Genomic DNA, 16,248 nt, shown 5'->3' with positions numbered 1-16,248 from the left:
TACAAAAGAGGAAAAGAGACTCAGATAATCACAAAGCTAGTAAGTTAAAAGAGAAGTTCTGGATCTTGGTCTGAATTCAGTGTACGCTCTTTTGTAAACATCCTGCTTCCTACTAAAATCCACAAATAACTTCCATTGGTCAATTGTATTCACTTCTTCTTAATCTACAATATATTTGGCCAGAACCACTGAAAAGGAGAACACAAATTATTTTATGGCCACTTCCCTGCCCTTGTTCAGATATGTATGTCCAAAACATGTGCAACAGGATAATGAAGAAAATAAAGGGAGTGAATTATGTGCCACTGACTACATGACAACACTGCTTGTGAACATTTTATTCACTTTTAAAATAAATATTGTGCGGTAAGGAGTTATAAAACTGCCCAGAATTAAAATCTGTAGCATACAGTGGGAAAGTACAATGGATAGCCAGTACAGTGTATTTTGTTAGAGTAAACTATTTCAAGTCAAGAGAGAAGAATCGCTGACTGCTTACACCAGATATACACTGTGGGGGAAAACACACTCAATAGCATGGAGAAAGAATAGACAAAAGTTCTGATAGAAAAGCATATTCTTACAAAAAGTCCGATTTCTAGTTTTAATGCCTGGTAGAGAGCAGGTAATAAATAAAATATTTGTTCAAAGGATATCAAGCTTAGAGTTTACATGTTTTACTTGTTCTTTCATTTAAATAACCCCCCATTAATTTCTATCTTTCATTATTTTTATTAAGTAGTTATATATACTACAATTTACATAATAAGCCTGTTATTTAGAAACTTCTAGTACGTACAACCATTATGACATTTGATTTGATCAGACTTAAAATTATCTGGATGAGATTTATTTTGGAATCACATAACCCAAACAAGAAAATACACGCACAATCATTTCATAAGATACAACAAAAATGAAAAAAGTGAGACAAATACCCGCCTTAAAAGTTTATCAATAACCTCTTATATACACATACATATTCACAAAGTGGTTGAGAGTCCTTTTATACAATCCTTTAGATGAGGTTCAATGGCTGAGAGTTCTATAATGAGACAAATGGTCACAGAAGATAGAAATCATCATGACTTTCAATGATGTTTTCCTTCCCCAACTTTATTACTCTTTAGCTGGGGAGAGAAAGAAGTCCATTTTCATCTGCTGTATCTAAGATTTTACAGATCACTGGAGATTCAACCTAAAGAATAACAAAAGTATTAAAAAATTGCCAAATTGAATACTTTCTTTATTCAGTATTATTCTGGTGAATGAATCGACATACAGACATCTGTTAAATGTATACAAGTCCTTGTTTTGAACAAACTACCCAATGTTATTTCTACAAATTGAGATTAAAAAAACAAGTTTTTAGTAATTCATATAAAATATCAGTTAGGTGGAGAAGATATTTTTATCCCTAAAGTAAAAGCACTAAGAGAGAAGAGAAGAGGGCGGGAACAAGAGAGGAATAGATAGCAGGGGCTTAAACAACAAAAATAGGCAATTATGGCAAAACAATCTGTAGTATGTACAATTTAAATAAAAGGCCAAGATAAATATAATCTTAATTTTCTGGATGATGATCCTTTTTTCCAGTTTACTTTGTTAGAAAATATTACAACTTCACTTATCATTAAGTAATACTTCCTTAATAGTAAATACAGATTTAAAAGAGAATTACAGTGGACTTTTCAATTACTTTATAATAATAGTAATTAACAATCATTGATGGTCTGTATTGTTTTTTTTAAGTATTATTTTATTTAATCTTCCAATAAATTTATAAGGCAAGTACTACTTTAATTCCAGTTTACAAATGAAGAATTTGAGGCACAGAGAAATTAAAAACTTGCCCAGAGTCATAGTTCTAGTAAGTGACTAGGCTGGAAGTCACACTGGCAATTTGCATTCAGTGCACTCACTTTCTGCTACTTAACATCCCAAACAGTTAGACTCGAGTCTTGAGGTAGCTGCAGTATTGAAGTTCTCACTCAGGATGATGGGAAGGGGGTGGGGAGGAGGTGTATGATAAACACATTATTTATTATTTCTAATGGTCTAAGAAACCTGCTATCCCATACTGCAATTTTTTAAGCAATAATATGTCCTTGAGTTTCTTGATGCATAACTTGGGAAAACAATTTATTAACCTTTTCTTAGGGAAGTAGCATTTTCCTATTTTGTTTTTGATATTGGATCTAAATGAATAAAAGTGTTATATTCCAACTATCTATTAGTAACAACTGAAGGTCAAAGAGTGTGTGGGTAAAGAAAATGAATAATCTTTCATTTCTGGATGGTAATAATTTTTCATTTCTGGTCCCATGCCTGAAGACTTAGAAGTTGGAAGCTTATCCACATACTCTGAGCAGAACTGGGCAAAGAACTTAAATATCTAGGATTTTTTAAAGTTACTTTCAAAGAGAAGAAAATAACATTTTAGAAAGCTTTTCCAATTTTGAGTATTAAAAATTCCAGGATTTGGTTTCCACTTCTGGTTAGGATGTAAAAAGTCACAAATTGCTCTTATTCTAACACAAGAACAAACTGGATAAGCTACAAAATTAATTTGTTCTTCTTTTCTTTAACCTTCCAGAGAGAAGACAGTGCAAAGAAACCTAAATGATCTGAAGTTTACAAAGAGATCTATGGCTGCTTAAGGAGCAGGGGGAAAGGAAGAATCTGCACACACAGGGATGAAGAGAAATCAGTGGAATTTGTAAAACCTGGCTGGTGTGATGATATGGAATCCCTAAGAGCCCCAGCCACAGTATTCAAGTCTCCAAATACTCCTTCACTGAGGGTAAGTGTGGTGGTTAACTTCAGGTATCAACTTGGCTAGGTGATGATGCCCCATTGTTCTGTTTCTGTGGACTTAAATCATCAGTATGTGAAATTCACCTGTGGCTGATTCTATTTGCAGTCAGCTAAGGCGAGTGCCCTCCACAATGAATGAAGTTTAATTTAATTAGCTGGAGGCTTAAAAGAGAGAGTTCAGAAGAGAGCTCAGCAGCTCAGCATACCTCATCTCAGCACTCACAGCTCAGCCCAGATATTTAGAGATGCAGAAAGGAATTGCCCCAAGGAAAGCCACTGGAGCCAGGAAGCCAAGAGAGAAGGCCAACAGATGTCACTCTGTGTCTTCCCATATGACAGAGAGACTCAGATGAAAGCTAGCTGCCTTTTCTCTGAAGAACTATAAATTTTTAACTAAATAAATCCCCATTTTAAAAGCTGATCCAGGGCAGTGTGACGGTGGCCCAGTGGCAGAATTCTCACCTGCCACGCTAGAGACCTGGGTTCGATTCCTGCCCATGCAAAAAAAAAAAAAAAAAAACAAAACTGATCCATCTCTGGCATGCTGCATTCTGAAAGCCTTGGCAAACTAAGACAGTAAGGAAGCAGCTGCCAATGTCTAAGAAGGGGCAAAACAGCTCAGTGAAATTCCAGTGAAGCACTCTTGGACTTACTGAGTACAAGGAAAAGCTGGTGGCCACTGAAGGTTGGAGTTGCAGGAGGAAGTCTGAGAGAAATTCCCAGGGTTCTATGGACCTTCACTGAGTACAGTGCAGAGGCATTCTGAAAGATGGATACAGGGTAGAGAGAGAATTCCTGGGGCACAGAAAGCTGGGAACTGAAAAAATTCCCCAGGTACTCAAAAGCAAGCAGATGGGCTATAAACACAGACAATAGTTTAGAAAGCTGGTGGCTGGGCTTAAAGAAAATGTTAGAATCTTAGATCCTTAGCCCTTTTGAATGGAAAGCCCAGATCCCATCCTCAAAATATTTGAAATCGATGGTGAACTGAATTTAACCAAAGCTGAAATAAACTCCTGGGTGAGCTTAACTACAGATTAAGTTGACTCATCCCACTACCAGCTTGATAGAAAGGTCATGCCTTTTTCTGGAGGTAAGTATTATTTATTTTTGTCTTTCTTGTTCTTTTACAAAATATCTAATATATAATAAAAATTATGAGATATGCAAAGAATGAAGAAAAAGTGATCTATAGCTAAGCAAAGAAACAACCAACAGAAGCAGACCCAAGGATGGGTCAGATGTTGAAATGATCACATGTAAACAGAATTATAACAAATATGATGAAGGAATTAGTGGAAAAGGTAGCTAATGTCTGAAAAGATGGGAAATTTAGCAAAGAAAAGGAAACCATAAAAAAAGGAATCAAATGAAAATGTTAGAAAAGAAAAATGTATCAGAAATGAAGAATTAGCTTGATGGGCTGGACTAGACACAGCACAGGAAAGAATCAGTGAACTTGAAAAGAGATCAACGGAAATGTTCCAAATAGAAACAGAAAAAAAAGAGTGGCGGCAGGGGGAGAAAGAGTTTGGGCCAAGTTTGAATTAAAATATGTTTAAGAAAAGAACAAAAGAACCATACAGGAGAAATCTTTGAGATAATGGCCAAGCATTTTCCAAAACTGATGAATGATATCAACACACAAATCCAAGAAGCTCAGTGAATCACAAGCAGGATAAATACAAATAAAATCACATTAAGGCATAACATAACCAAAGGTAGGATTATAAATATTCTAGAAGAAAATAGGAGAAATCTTCTTGCCTTTTTGGGGCAGCAAAAATTTCTTAAGGCACAAAAAGCAGTAGCCATAGAATGGGAAAAATGGATCAACTGAATTTGATCAAAATTAAAAACAATTTTTTTCCCCAATAAAAGACAAGAAGAAAAAAAATAGGCAAGAAACAGATTGGAAAAAAATATGTACAGTACAAAGACAAAGAACTCATACCCAGAATATATTTAAACTACAAATAAACAAAGGAAGATAATCAACTCAATTTAAAAAATGAGTAAAAGACTTGGCTAGATACTTCACAAAAGATCTCTGACTGAAAATAACCACATGAAAAGGTGGTCATGATTAAAAGGGAAATGCAATTTAAAACCACTAATCTGGCTACAATAAGAAAGACCAAAAATTACCAAATGTTGATAAGGATGTGGAGCAACTGGACTCACACATTTCTGGTAAGAGTATAAAATGATACAGCTACACTGAAGAACTGTTGGGCAATTTCTTGTAAAGTTAAACATACATCTAATCTATGACTCTGCAATTCTACTCCTAAGTATTTACCCAAGAGAAATAAAAACATATGACCACAATTAGACTTTTAAATGCTCACACTAGTCTTATGCATAATAACTAAAAACTATATACAGAAAAATGGAAAAATATGTTAATATTTACACAAAAGAATACTACCCAGCAAAGAAAAAAATGAAAAGATAAATTAATAATACATCCAACAACATGGCTGAGTCTCAAAAACTCATAGCTGAGTTTTTGAGCCAGACAGGCCAGATACACAAAAAAATTCTATTACTGTATTCATATGGAATTCCAAAAGAGGCAAAATTAATCTCTGGTGTCAGAAATCAGAAAATAGATGACTTTGACAGGAGGAGACATTGACTAGAATGGAGTATGAGAGAACTTTCTGCAATGATAGATACTTTGTTTTGGATGATAGTTACCTGGGGGTATACAATGATCAAAACTCATCAAACTGAACACTTAAGACCTGTGCATTTTATTTTAGGTAAATCATACCTCAATTAAATAAGATGTTAGCCTTTAACAGAAGTGATATGGGGCTATAATAACTCTTAGAAACTTCTAAGGGGCCTTTCTAGATTTAATGCTAGAAATTAAAACATGGCTCAAAACTGAATTCCTGATTATTATATTTTTACTTACCCCAAGAATATACTGACATGAATGAGGCTCTAGCATATATACAGTAACAGCATGAGGAGAATCTGATTCTTTACACCTACAACAGAAAGTACTTTAAGGTACTGCCAATTCATACAATAAGATAATTTTTAATACCTTTTTCTTAAGCAATAAAAATACCAATGAAGTGGACTCTGTATAATTTAATAATGATTAAAATCATAATTATATTTTATATTTATTTTTTTCCATAGAGAGAAGTTTAAGGAGAAAGGCATAAAGAATGAATTGGTAGTCCAACTTACTTTAGTTTTACAGTCACCTGTCTTGGTTTGTCAGTTATATCACAAATATCTCCATTCCCATAAAAATGTGACACCATCCTGAATCAGAGAAACACACAAACTTTATTAAGCTAAAGCCTTACTAATTTAGAATAATATAAGAGGAAAAGTTAGAAGATGGGTAAAGGGATCAGTTTTGCGCTAGTAAAAAAATTTGGCTAAAAATATTCTTTAAGGGTGGGACACCATGCCTTAGCAGAGTTCTCGCCTGTCATGCCAGAGACCCGGGTTTGATTCCTGGTGCCTGCCCATGCAAAAAAAAACTTTAAAAATACATTTTTTAGGGATAAGCTACAGAGGAAGTCTCATATTTTATACAGAGAATATAAACTGGAGATACTTCCCACTGGTTAATTAATAGTAATGACCTTTGACTTGCATATTATTTATTTGTATACAAATAGTTATGATTAGATTGCTTTTAAAAAGTTGTTCTTTCAAAGTTAACCATTTTTCCATCCCCTGTATATTGTTTGCTTTGTGGAGCAAAGTTTTCTGATCTTCTACTCTCCATTCAGTCACTCCTGTTAAAATACATCCTGTAGGTAGTACAAAAGTTAAAGTCAGGCCAAGCTATAAATTTCAAATGAAGAGGATTCAATAAAAAGCTTTGATTTTGCTAGTCTCACACACCTACGCTTTAATATTTGTGGCACATGACACCAAAGCTATTTTCACATGAAACATACATGAGCATAAGAAAAATCAATCTGTTTAGTATATTATACTACTTAAATGTCTATCTCTTAATTTTGCTAATTTTGACTTTGTTTAGCCAGAAAAGCCAGCACATTCTGAAACCAGAGTTTCTGAATACCATTTATACTAGGAAAGACAAAGTTAACACCTGAGAAGGAAAAAAAAAATGAATAATTTTAAATGTCATTGGACAACAGACTATGATGAGGCTAAAACTTAGCTATTCTTGGGAACCGATAGATTAATTTACATCTGTTATAACAAATATACTTATATAGCCCAAGAGATGTGAGGCAGTTTTTTGAAAGATCATTGTTACGTTCAACTATTTCTAACCATTAACTCACAAAGGTCATGTGACAAAGGGACACGCTAGAGTATTTTTAAAGAATCAAGTACCTTAAAGAAGAAAAGATTACGCACAAAAGAGGAATGTGCTTTTTAACAGTCTCAGATCTAATAACTGGAATTGCACAATCATTGGTATGACCATCATCACCACTCTCATTAGCAGCACCATTATAGAGGCAGCAAAGTTGATTGCATGCTATTGTCAGACACTATGCTTTATATGAATTACTTCATGTATATAAATGTCCACAACAACAATCTTAGGAGGCAAATACCTAAGAAAATACCTTTTCTTTTCTTAGACAAGAAAAGTGAGATTTAAAGAAAATTATGTAACTTGCCCAAGGTAGTAAGTGAAGAGCCAGCATCTGAATCCAGGTAGTCTGACTCCAGAGACTCTTAATAATTACACTGTGTTGCTTCCACAAGAAAAGAAAACTAACCTAAAAGATGTCCTCTGTAAAGACTGGTCCTGAAGGAAAACTTTTATTGCTCTGATATGGCCTGTCTAGGCCTAACTCTGCAAGGAAAACACCCTCACCCCTACATGGGACATGACATTTGGGGTAAAAGTCTCTCTGACAAGTGGGACATGCCTCTCGTGGATAAGCCCATGGATTATCCATGGAATAATGGATAAGCTCCACAGAATCAACAACGCCTTCTGAACCAAAAGGGGAAAAGAAATGTAACATAACAAGGTATTACTGGCTGAAAGAGTTCAAATAGAGTGAAGAGGCTTTTTTGGAGGTTACTTTTATGCAAGCTTCAGCTAGATACTGCTAATTGCCATGGTTTGCCACACCCCAACCAGCATCATTCCTGTTAACCCTAAAGAATACTTAGGGCTCTAACTGAGACTCTACAAAAGTTTCAGGCACTAAGTCTACTTGCCAGAAACCCATAATCTCCATAGGGCTCCTCGGCCAGATAAGTCCTGAAATCCTGAAGGGCCAGCATCTCTAAGAACATCAACTAATTCCATCCCCCTATCCTATACTGTTGACACCCCTTTCAATAGATTGGGAGGAAGAGGAGCTATAACAGAATGATAGGATTTAACAAATGAGTCTAACTGCTGAATCACTATATTTGATAATTTTTTATTTCTAGTGTTTTGGAGTGGCTAGAAGGAAAACCTGAAAATGTAGAACAGTAACCTATACCAAACTTTGAAATCTGTTCTGTAACTACTTGTTAAAATGTACTTTGAAAATTATTCTTTTTTCTTTTTTTTGGGGGGGGGGGTATGCTATATTTTACAATTAAAAAAAAGAGAGACTGGACCCGAGATTTTACTTAACTGTTTAAAACTTTTGTGTTTTTAAACATTCTGAGTTAATTTTACTAATCAGATTCAAAGGCAAATAAAGTTCATCTTTACCTGACTGTCTGGGTACCATCGTCTTGAAGATGATAGGCTCTAGCAGTATTCTTCTTAGCCCATTCAATATGTTCTTCTTGGTTCCATGTCCCCACAACCACAGAAGTTTTCCCACTCTCCTTGTCCTAATGTATGAAAAAATATTTGTGGTAATACATGGTTCACGGCATCGAGGAGACATTTATGCTGATGACCCAACCCTCCTATAAGTTGAGTCCTTATCTTCACTGCACACTGATACATATAGATGTAATGATGTCAGTCATACTCAATGAGTAGAAACTTGAGCTCATTTTATTCCTTGTTTTGGTGAATGTTTATTCGGTAAACTTTCTAATCAGGCTAGTTCTAGATATAGAGCCACTTTTTATTCTTCTGACTCTTTCCTCTCCTACATCTATCAGCCTTGCCAATTTTTTTCCTACAGATAGTCTTGGCTTCAGATTCTTTCTCTACATTTCCATTGCCAGCCCCTTACTAATTCCCCTGGCCCCACCTAAGAGTTTAATTTTTCATACCTAGATATTACAATCATATACTACTATAATTCTTCATTAAATCTTTTGGCTTAACTCTTACCCTGAACCTATCTTCATCCTACTTTTACTCTTTCAAATGCAAACCTTCAAGTTACACTGGTTTTCACACTACACTTTGACACCACCCTTATTTCTAGTTAAAGACTATTCAGAAACTTATGTTCTCATTCTACCTATCTCTTATGAATTCCAGTTAACACTGAGCTCTTCTGCTATAAGTACTAACTCGTTATTTTTTGAATACCAACTATATACTATCTTATATATGTATTACTAGGTCCTTTCTTCTTTCATCCCTTTATATTTTATGCCAGGTATCATGCTGGCACTAATATACATCTGATTAGTAGAGTTAAAAAAACCCTTAGAATAGCAAATGAAACAGGCATAGACACTGCTCTAGTGAAGCTTATTGTCTCATGGAGGCAATAGAAATGGAGAATAGAAACATTCTTTCAGCAAACAGACTTTAAATTCCCAAATAGACAGGGATGAAAGCAGCAGAATGAAGTATTTAGAAGGTTGGATTATGGAGCAAGACTGCCTGGGTTTGAGCTCTAGTTTCACCATTTACAACCTATGTGATTTTAGGCAAGTTACTGAACCTTTGTTTCTGTTTCCTCATCTCAGAGCAACAATATTCACCTCTTAGGGTTGTTGGGATTAAATGAGTTTAAATGTGTAATGTACTTCTAACAGTGCCTGACAGAGTAAGCCCGATAACTTTTATTATTTTATATCTCCCAAAGACCCTAGCCGAATTTCTCGAAAAGATTCTAGGTTATATGACTTCAGCAAAAATAAGACTGATAAAAGCAACTGCTGGCAAGCATATGTAAAACAGCCATTGCTAATGAGAGTACAAATTACCAACTTTGGAAGGCAATTTTCTAGTATGCATTTATTTGACCTGTTACATTGCTAGAAATATATCATATGAATTACTCATAAAAGTACACCAATAAAACAATTTAAACATGTTTGCTACAACATTGTCTATAACTGCAAAAATCAGAAACAATTTAAAGATCCATCAATAGACATCTGTTTAAATACAAAGTGGGCATATACATCCCCTGTACTTGCCAAAGGGAATGAGGCTGGCTGTTGCTGGCATGAAAAGATTTCCAAGATCCTAAGTGAAATGAACAAGTGTAGAGTAGTGTGCTTACTGTGATCCCTTCTTATAAATAAAAAGGTTATATCAACATTTATATATATGCATTTATTTTCTTGTGGATGTTTTACTAAGCAAACGTTAACATAATTACTTTTGGGGGAAATGGGTCAATGGTGGAGAAGAGGAATTTTTACTTTTCATTTTAAATTTCTGGCATGTATTCTTTCAATTAAAAAAAAAAAGTCAGTGGGTGTTAGATGGGTAGATGGTACTTTATCCTTTTTCCGTATTAAACTAGCAAATGTTATTAAAAATAAATAAAACACTTGCAAGACAGAAAGGATAAATGGAAACAGTACTTTGTTTATAGATGCTGCATATATTTGGTATGATTTAAATGTATAAATTAAGTTGATGCGCTTTCCTGGTATGATCCATCTTGGCATTTAACATCAACTCAGCTCTCTTGAGAGGATGAATACAGTATTTACTAATGACTATTATTTCTTTTAGGGAATGAGAAGAGCCTTTTATATCAGCCAAGTAATATTTATTGTTTGCAATGTTAAGCAGTTTACTTTATCAAAGTAAAACTATGAAAAAAATCATTAAGGCTTGAATTTCAGAATTGCAGCAGCTTGATTCAAGTAGGGGGAATATGCTGATTTATAAAATTATAAATAAAAGAACAAAAAGTCAATGTGTGTGCTGGTTTGAAAGTATTATGTACCCCAGAAAAGCCAAGTTTTAACCCTGATATGGGAGCAGCCGTTTCTTTTAATCCTAATTCAATACTGTAGGCTGGAAGATTCTGATGAGATTATCTACATGAAGTGTGACATGCCCAATTATGGATGTCACCTATTTATTAGATGGAGCTATATCTACACCCATTCCAGGTGGGTCTTGATTAGTTTACTGGAATTCTTAAAAAGAGGAAACATTTTGGAGAGAGTCAGAAACAACAGACGCAACAGAAATGACAGAAATGGCAGAGCTGACAGAAACTTCAGAGCAGAACTGACACAGATGCTGACACTTGGAGAACAGAGTCACAGATGTCTGGAGATACTTGGAGCCCAGCAAATGTTGCCATGAGATGTTAAGCAAGCCAGAACCTGGAGTGAGCCAAGGGAATCCAAGAGATATAGGTCAACCCTGGAGAAGAAAAGTGAGGACCCCCACAGGAACAGCAGTGGAGCCCAGGAGCAAGGGACCAGCAGATGCCAGTCACATGATGACTCAGCTGACAGAGGTGTTCCTTATCCATCAACCTTTCTTGAATTAAAGTATTGTTCCCTGAATGCCTTATTTTGGACAGTTTTATAGGCTTAGAACTGTAAACCTGTAACTTAATAAGTTCCCTTTTTTAAAAAGCTGTTCCGGTTCTGGTATATTGTAACCTGGCAGCTTACTAACTAGAACAGATTTTGGTACTAGAGAAGTGGGGTGCTGTGGTTTGCAAATACCAAACATGTTGGAATGGCTTTTTAAATGGATAAGAAAATTCTGGAAGAGTTAAGGAGCTTGATAGAGAAGGCCAAGAATGCTTTGAAGAGACTGTTGGTAGAAATGTGGACTCTAAAGATATTTCTGATAAGGTCTTAGAAATGATGCACATGTTATTGCAAACTGGAAAGAGGGTGATCCTTGTTTTAAAGTGACAAACAATCTGGCAAAATTGACTGGCTTTGGATGGAAGGCAGATTTTAAAAGCCAAGAACTTAGATATTTAGCAGAAGAGATTTCCAAATTAAATGTGGAAAGTATGGCCTGGTTTCTTCTTATAGCTTATAGTGAAATATGGCAGGAAAGAAATAAGCTGAGAAGTGAACTCCCAGGTACAAAGAAACCTGAAATTGATGGTCTGAAAAACTCTGGGCTTCCAGAAAGGGACACCCCAGAGAATAGTGCCCCACATGAGGATTTAACCAAACATGGAAGCAGTCAGCATTTCGGGAAAAGCCAGGATTAGACATGGAGTTATTCAGGAAGGATCTGTGGAAAGTCTTTTTGTCTAATGGGCATGATCCCAGCATGTTGCATAGAAAACCAATAAGAGTGTTGTGGGATCTATATAAACAGAACCACTGCTAGTCTGGACTAAAAGGGACAAATTGGAGGAAAAATAACATTAAAGGCAGAACCATGGAAGCTAAGGTCTAAAGTCAAGAAACCTTGGGCCAGGGCGGGCCACGGTGGCTCAGCAGGCAGGAATGCTTGCCTGCGATGCCAGAGGACCTGGGTTCGATTCCCAGTGCCTGCCCATGTAAAAGAAAAAAAAAAAAAAAAAGAAATCTTGGGCCAGTAGAGCCCAAGTACTCAGAGAGGGTAAATTTGACCCAAAGGCAGAGGGTGGGCCTTCCACCTCGTTGCTTAGGAACAGCTGTACTGCCTCAGGCTTCAGAGAGTGTGGAGCACATTCCTTGGGGATTGGGGAAAGCCTGGCTGCTACCCCAATTGTTCTGGAGGGGTTGAGTGTGTGCCCTGGAGATGGCAGAGAGCCCAGGTGTGGCCCTGATGTTTGGAGAGAGTTGAGCCAAGAAAAAGGTGGTCACTACAGTGTCCCCCAAGGTTGTACTTGGATAGGGCCAGGGCGCTGTGTAGGCCCTTGGAAAGAGTGGGACTGACACTTTCTAAAGCCCCAAGGACAAATGACTCTCAGACTTTGAAATCCAATGGAGTTTGACCTGCAGGTTTTTGGACTATAAGGTCCAATGATCCATTTACCTTTCAATTTCTCCCTATGGTAATGGGAATATGTGTCCTATGACTGCCCCTCCTCTATTTATTGGCAGCAGACAACTTGCTATAAGCTTCAGAGCCAGAGGAGAATTTTTTGCCTTAGAAAAGACTATGCCTATAACAGACTTGGATTAGATTTTGTACTGGTTTTAACTTTGTATGGTATTTGTAATGTTACTGAAATGCTTTAAGGCTTTGTGATATTGCAATGGAGTGAAAGTATTGTGCAAGTGGAAAAAACATGTCTTTTTTGGAGTCCAGAAGGTGGAATGTGCCGGTGTGAAAGTATTATGTACCCCAGAAAAGCCATGTTTCAATCCTGATCCAATCTTGTGGGAACAGCTGTTTCTTTTAATCCTGATTCAATACTATAGGCTGGAAGATTCTGATGAGATTATCTCCACAAAGCTGTAACACGCCAATTGTAGGTGGCACCTTTTGATTAGATGGAGATGAGACTACACCCATTCTAGGTTGGTCTTGATTAGTTTATCGGAATTCTTTAAAAGAGGAAACATCTTAGAGAGATTCAGAAACAAGTGAAGTGACAGAAATGACAGAAACAGCAGAGCTGACAGAAACTTCAGAGCAGAGTTGACACAGATACTGACACTTGGAGAACAGAGTCACAGATGTCTGGGGATGCTTGGAGCCCAGCAAACGTTGCCATGAGATGTTAAGCAAGCCAGAACCTGGAGTGAGCCAAGACAGAAGCAAAGCGAGGACTCCCAAACGAACAGAGGCTGAAAACAACAGAGCCTAGAAGCAAGGGACCAGCAGATGCCAGCCACATGACTTCCCAGCTGACAGAGGTGTTCCTGACCCATCAACTTTCCTTGAATTAAGGTATTGTTCCCTGGATGCCTTACTTTGGACATTTTTATAGTCTTAGAACTGTAAACTGGTAAGTTAATAAATTCCCCCTTTCAAAAAGCCATTCCAGTTCTGGTATATTGCATTCTAGCAGCTTGCAAACTAAAAGTGTATAATCTTAAAAGTTATGTTATTTTAAGCTTAGATGACATGGCACCTTCTTTTAGCTGAAAAACTTGCTGTATTCATCCTATTTTACTATGTCTAGTTAGGATATGTATATATCTAGGATAATGTACTATCCTATCATTTATTTTCTTAATTTGAAGATGAATTCTTGACCAAAGCTAAAGAGGTAAATTTCACCCCAGTAATGCATGAAACTGAGTAATTAATTAACAATGTAGTTTTATGAGGCCTGATTTAGACAACATTAAGTTTTATATTTTCCAAAGCTTAGAAATACTTTAATATTTCCAGATTAAAATAATCTCAGAATAAAAATAAAACAATCCCTCCATTTTTTCCCACAAAAAATTTTATAAATTGTCATTTTACCATCTAGTGGTAGAATGATATAAATGCTATTCTATACCTCATGGTATTGATGTACATGTTTGCCATAGCAGAATTCATATTTCCACCAACCAACACCCTAAAGGAGAGAAAACATCAAGTTATATACAGAAAAAGGGGATCTGGGGCCTCCCTCAATATTTCCACATAATAGCAAGAGAAATATAGGCATACTTTTTATTTGACAGCATTAGTGTAGATGAAAATTAAATAAAAACATTATGAAGAAATTTAAAAACTAGAAAAATACAGAGAGTAACTATCATTCTCTTGGTAAAATGAGTAAAACTGAAAATTCTACTGTAAAGTATATTTCCCACTGTAGTTTATAAGGGACAAAATTCTATCATTATAGAAATTAAATTTTAAATTTGATGCTACATGACTAAAATGCAGGGCATAAAATCATCGCTGTCCATTCAGCAAGTGACAAGAATTGTACATGACTTGGTTATAATATTTTCAGCCAGATTAAAGGTCAAGTTGTAGCTAATGAGTAAAGAGAACATAACGGCTACAGATTAAATTATAAACCTTCAAGTAGCCAGATGAGAAGAGAAAATGACCATCAGGAGGTTTCTAGAGTCAGACATTTTGCTACAGACAGAAACCTTTTCAATATTGCAAATGTCCATTGAAAAACTGAAAAGCAAAGGTTGTCAGATGACTATTTAAAGTGAAAATTCATTTCTTACCCCATGAAAGCAGTAAGAACCACTAAGGAACTCTTTTATGAGTTGATCATCTGTCAATTTGGATATGTGGGTTGTTCCAACAGTGAGCACTGGCTGAGAGCCAACAGAAATGGGTTTGTGGATTGCAGGAAACCTCTCTTCTTTAATTGACTGAAACTCTTCCTAAAATTAAACATACAGATGTTTCAGGACTTCTGTGTCACACTAGGAAAATAAAAGTTGCTCTCTTTTGTTTTTAAATTAGTGAAGTTGTAGATTTACAGAAAAATATGCAGAAAATAGAGTTTCCAAATAGCCCCTATTATTAATACCTTGCATTAGTGGAGTACATTCATTACAATTGACTCATTTGTTTGTAATGTGTTTTAAGAAAATGAATTTTGCGATACCTATTAGTAAAGACAAAAGCTTTAGACAAATGTTAGCTCAGTTAGGGGTATGGTGACTATCCTGAACATACAGGGATAGTTTTCATTTCAGATATTTTCTCCCATTATTCTTATTAAGTACTTTGCTACTTGTTAGACTTTGTGCCCCCTACATCAAATTTTGGAAAACTTGGTCAATATAGAGAAAGGATAACAAATATGGAAAAGAGAACCTAAGTTGAAGGCAATATTAGTTACTATTAATTCAAACACAGCAGACCCTGGCTGCTGCCCTGGAGGAATCTGCAAATTAGTAGGGAAGAGACACAAACTGATGAGGGTATGAGGAACAGCAGAATCACAGAGGAAAGGGTGATTCAGAGACTTTGGCCAGGAATTGAACGAGGAGGACTGCACAGAGAGAAAATTCTTAATCAACTCTTGAAACATAGATGTAAATTTGTGACTTTTGTGCTTGTTTGCATGTGTTCTGTGTCTCTATATATGCCTACACATGTGAATTTGGGGAAGAGGTTAAGAGCAAACATGTGGGGGTAGGACATTTCAAACTAAAGAGAGAAGCCGGCACTAAATGGAAGAGAACTATGTATAATGCTAAGAATATGATGCCAAGTCTGTACACTATCTTATGGATTTTTCAGCAAAGATGTGGCATGACCATATTTTTAAGCAATTACTTTACCAGTAGCAGGGAAGAAGGATAGCAGGGACAAATCCAGAGATGCGAAACCAGGTTAGGAGCTGCAGTAAGCCAGGCCAGAGATGAAGAGAATCTAAAGTAAATTAAGGAAGTGATAGAGTTGGGACAGAGAGAAGGATACGTATGAAAAAGGTTAGTGAGTTAGAATCTGGTGGTTAATTGAGTACTGAC

At 36.0% G+C, this 16,248-nt stretch overlaps 1 protein-coding gene across 5 annotated transcripts in view; it reads right to left on the bottom strand.

Moving 5' to 3' along the window:
* Nucleotides 1–317: 317 nt before the first annotated feature.
* Nucleotides 318–16,248, bottom strand: part of ERLEC1 (endoplasmic reticulum lectin 1) — a 47,674-nt gene continuing 31,743 nt past the window's right edge. For 2 of the 5 annotated variants that reach the window (XM_077134219.1, XM_077134215.1), the window contains 7 exons: nucleotides 14,989–15,150; nucleotides 14,313–14,372; nucleotides 8,501–8,625; nucleotides 6,028–6,105; nucleotides 5,744–5,819; nucleotides 3,471–3,579; nucleotides 1,179–1,198 (listed from right to left, as the gene is read on the bottom strand). In XM_077134219.1, the coding sequence (XP_076990334.1) occupies nucleotides 1,194–1,198; nucleotides 3,471–3,579; nucleotides 5,744–5,819; nucleotides 6,028–6,105; nucleotides 8,501–8,625; nucleotides 14,313–14,372; nucleotides 14,989–15,150 (615 nt within the window). In that variant the 3' untranslated portion in view covers nucleotides 1,179–1,193. Of the gene's footprint in view, nucleotides 1,199–3,470; nucleotides 3,580–5,743; nucleotides 5,820–6,027; nucleotides 6,106–8,500; nucleotides 8,626–14,312; nucleotides 14,373–14,988; nucleotides 15,151–16,248 lie in introns of all 5 variants that reach the window. The other 3 variants (XM_077134216.1, XM_077134217.1, XM_077134218.1) reach the window with 3 other exon arrangements.

This window comes from Tamandua tetradactyla, chromosome 17 (assembly GCF_023851605.1).
Source record: "Tamandua tetradactyla isolate mTamTet1 chromosome 17, mTamTet1.pri, whole genome shotgun sequence".
NCBI classification, from domain to species: Eukaryota; Metazoa; Chordata; class Mammalia; order Pilosa; family Myrmecophagidae; genus Tamandua; species Tamandua tetradactyla.
The sequence above is the reverse complement of the archived record's forward strand: the minus strand, read 5'-3'. Positions and strand labels throughout refer to the sequence as shown.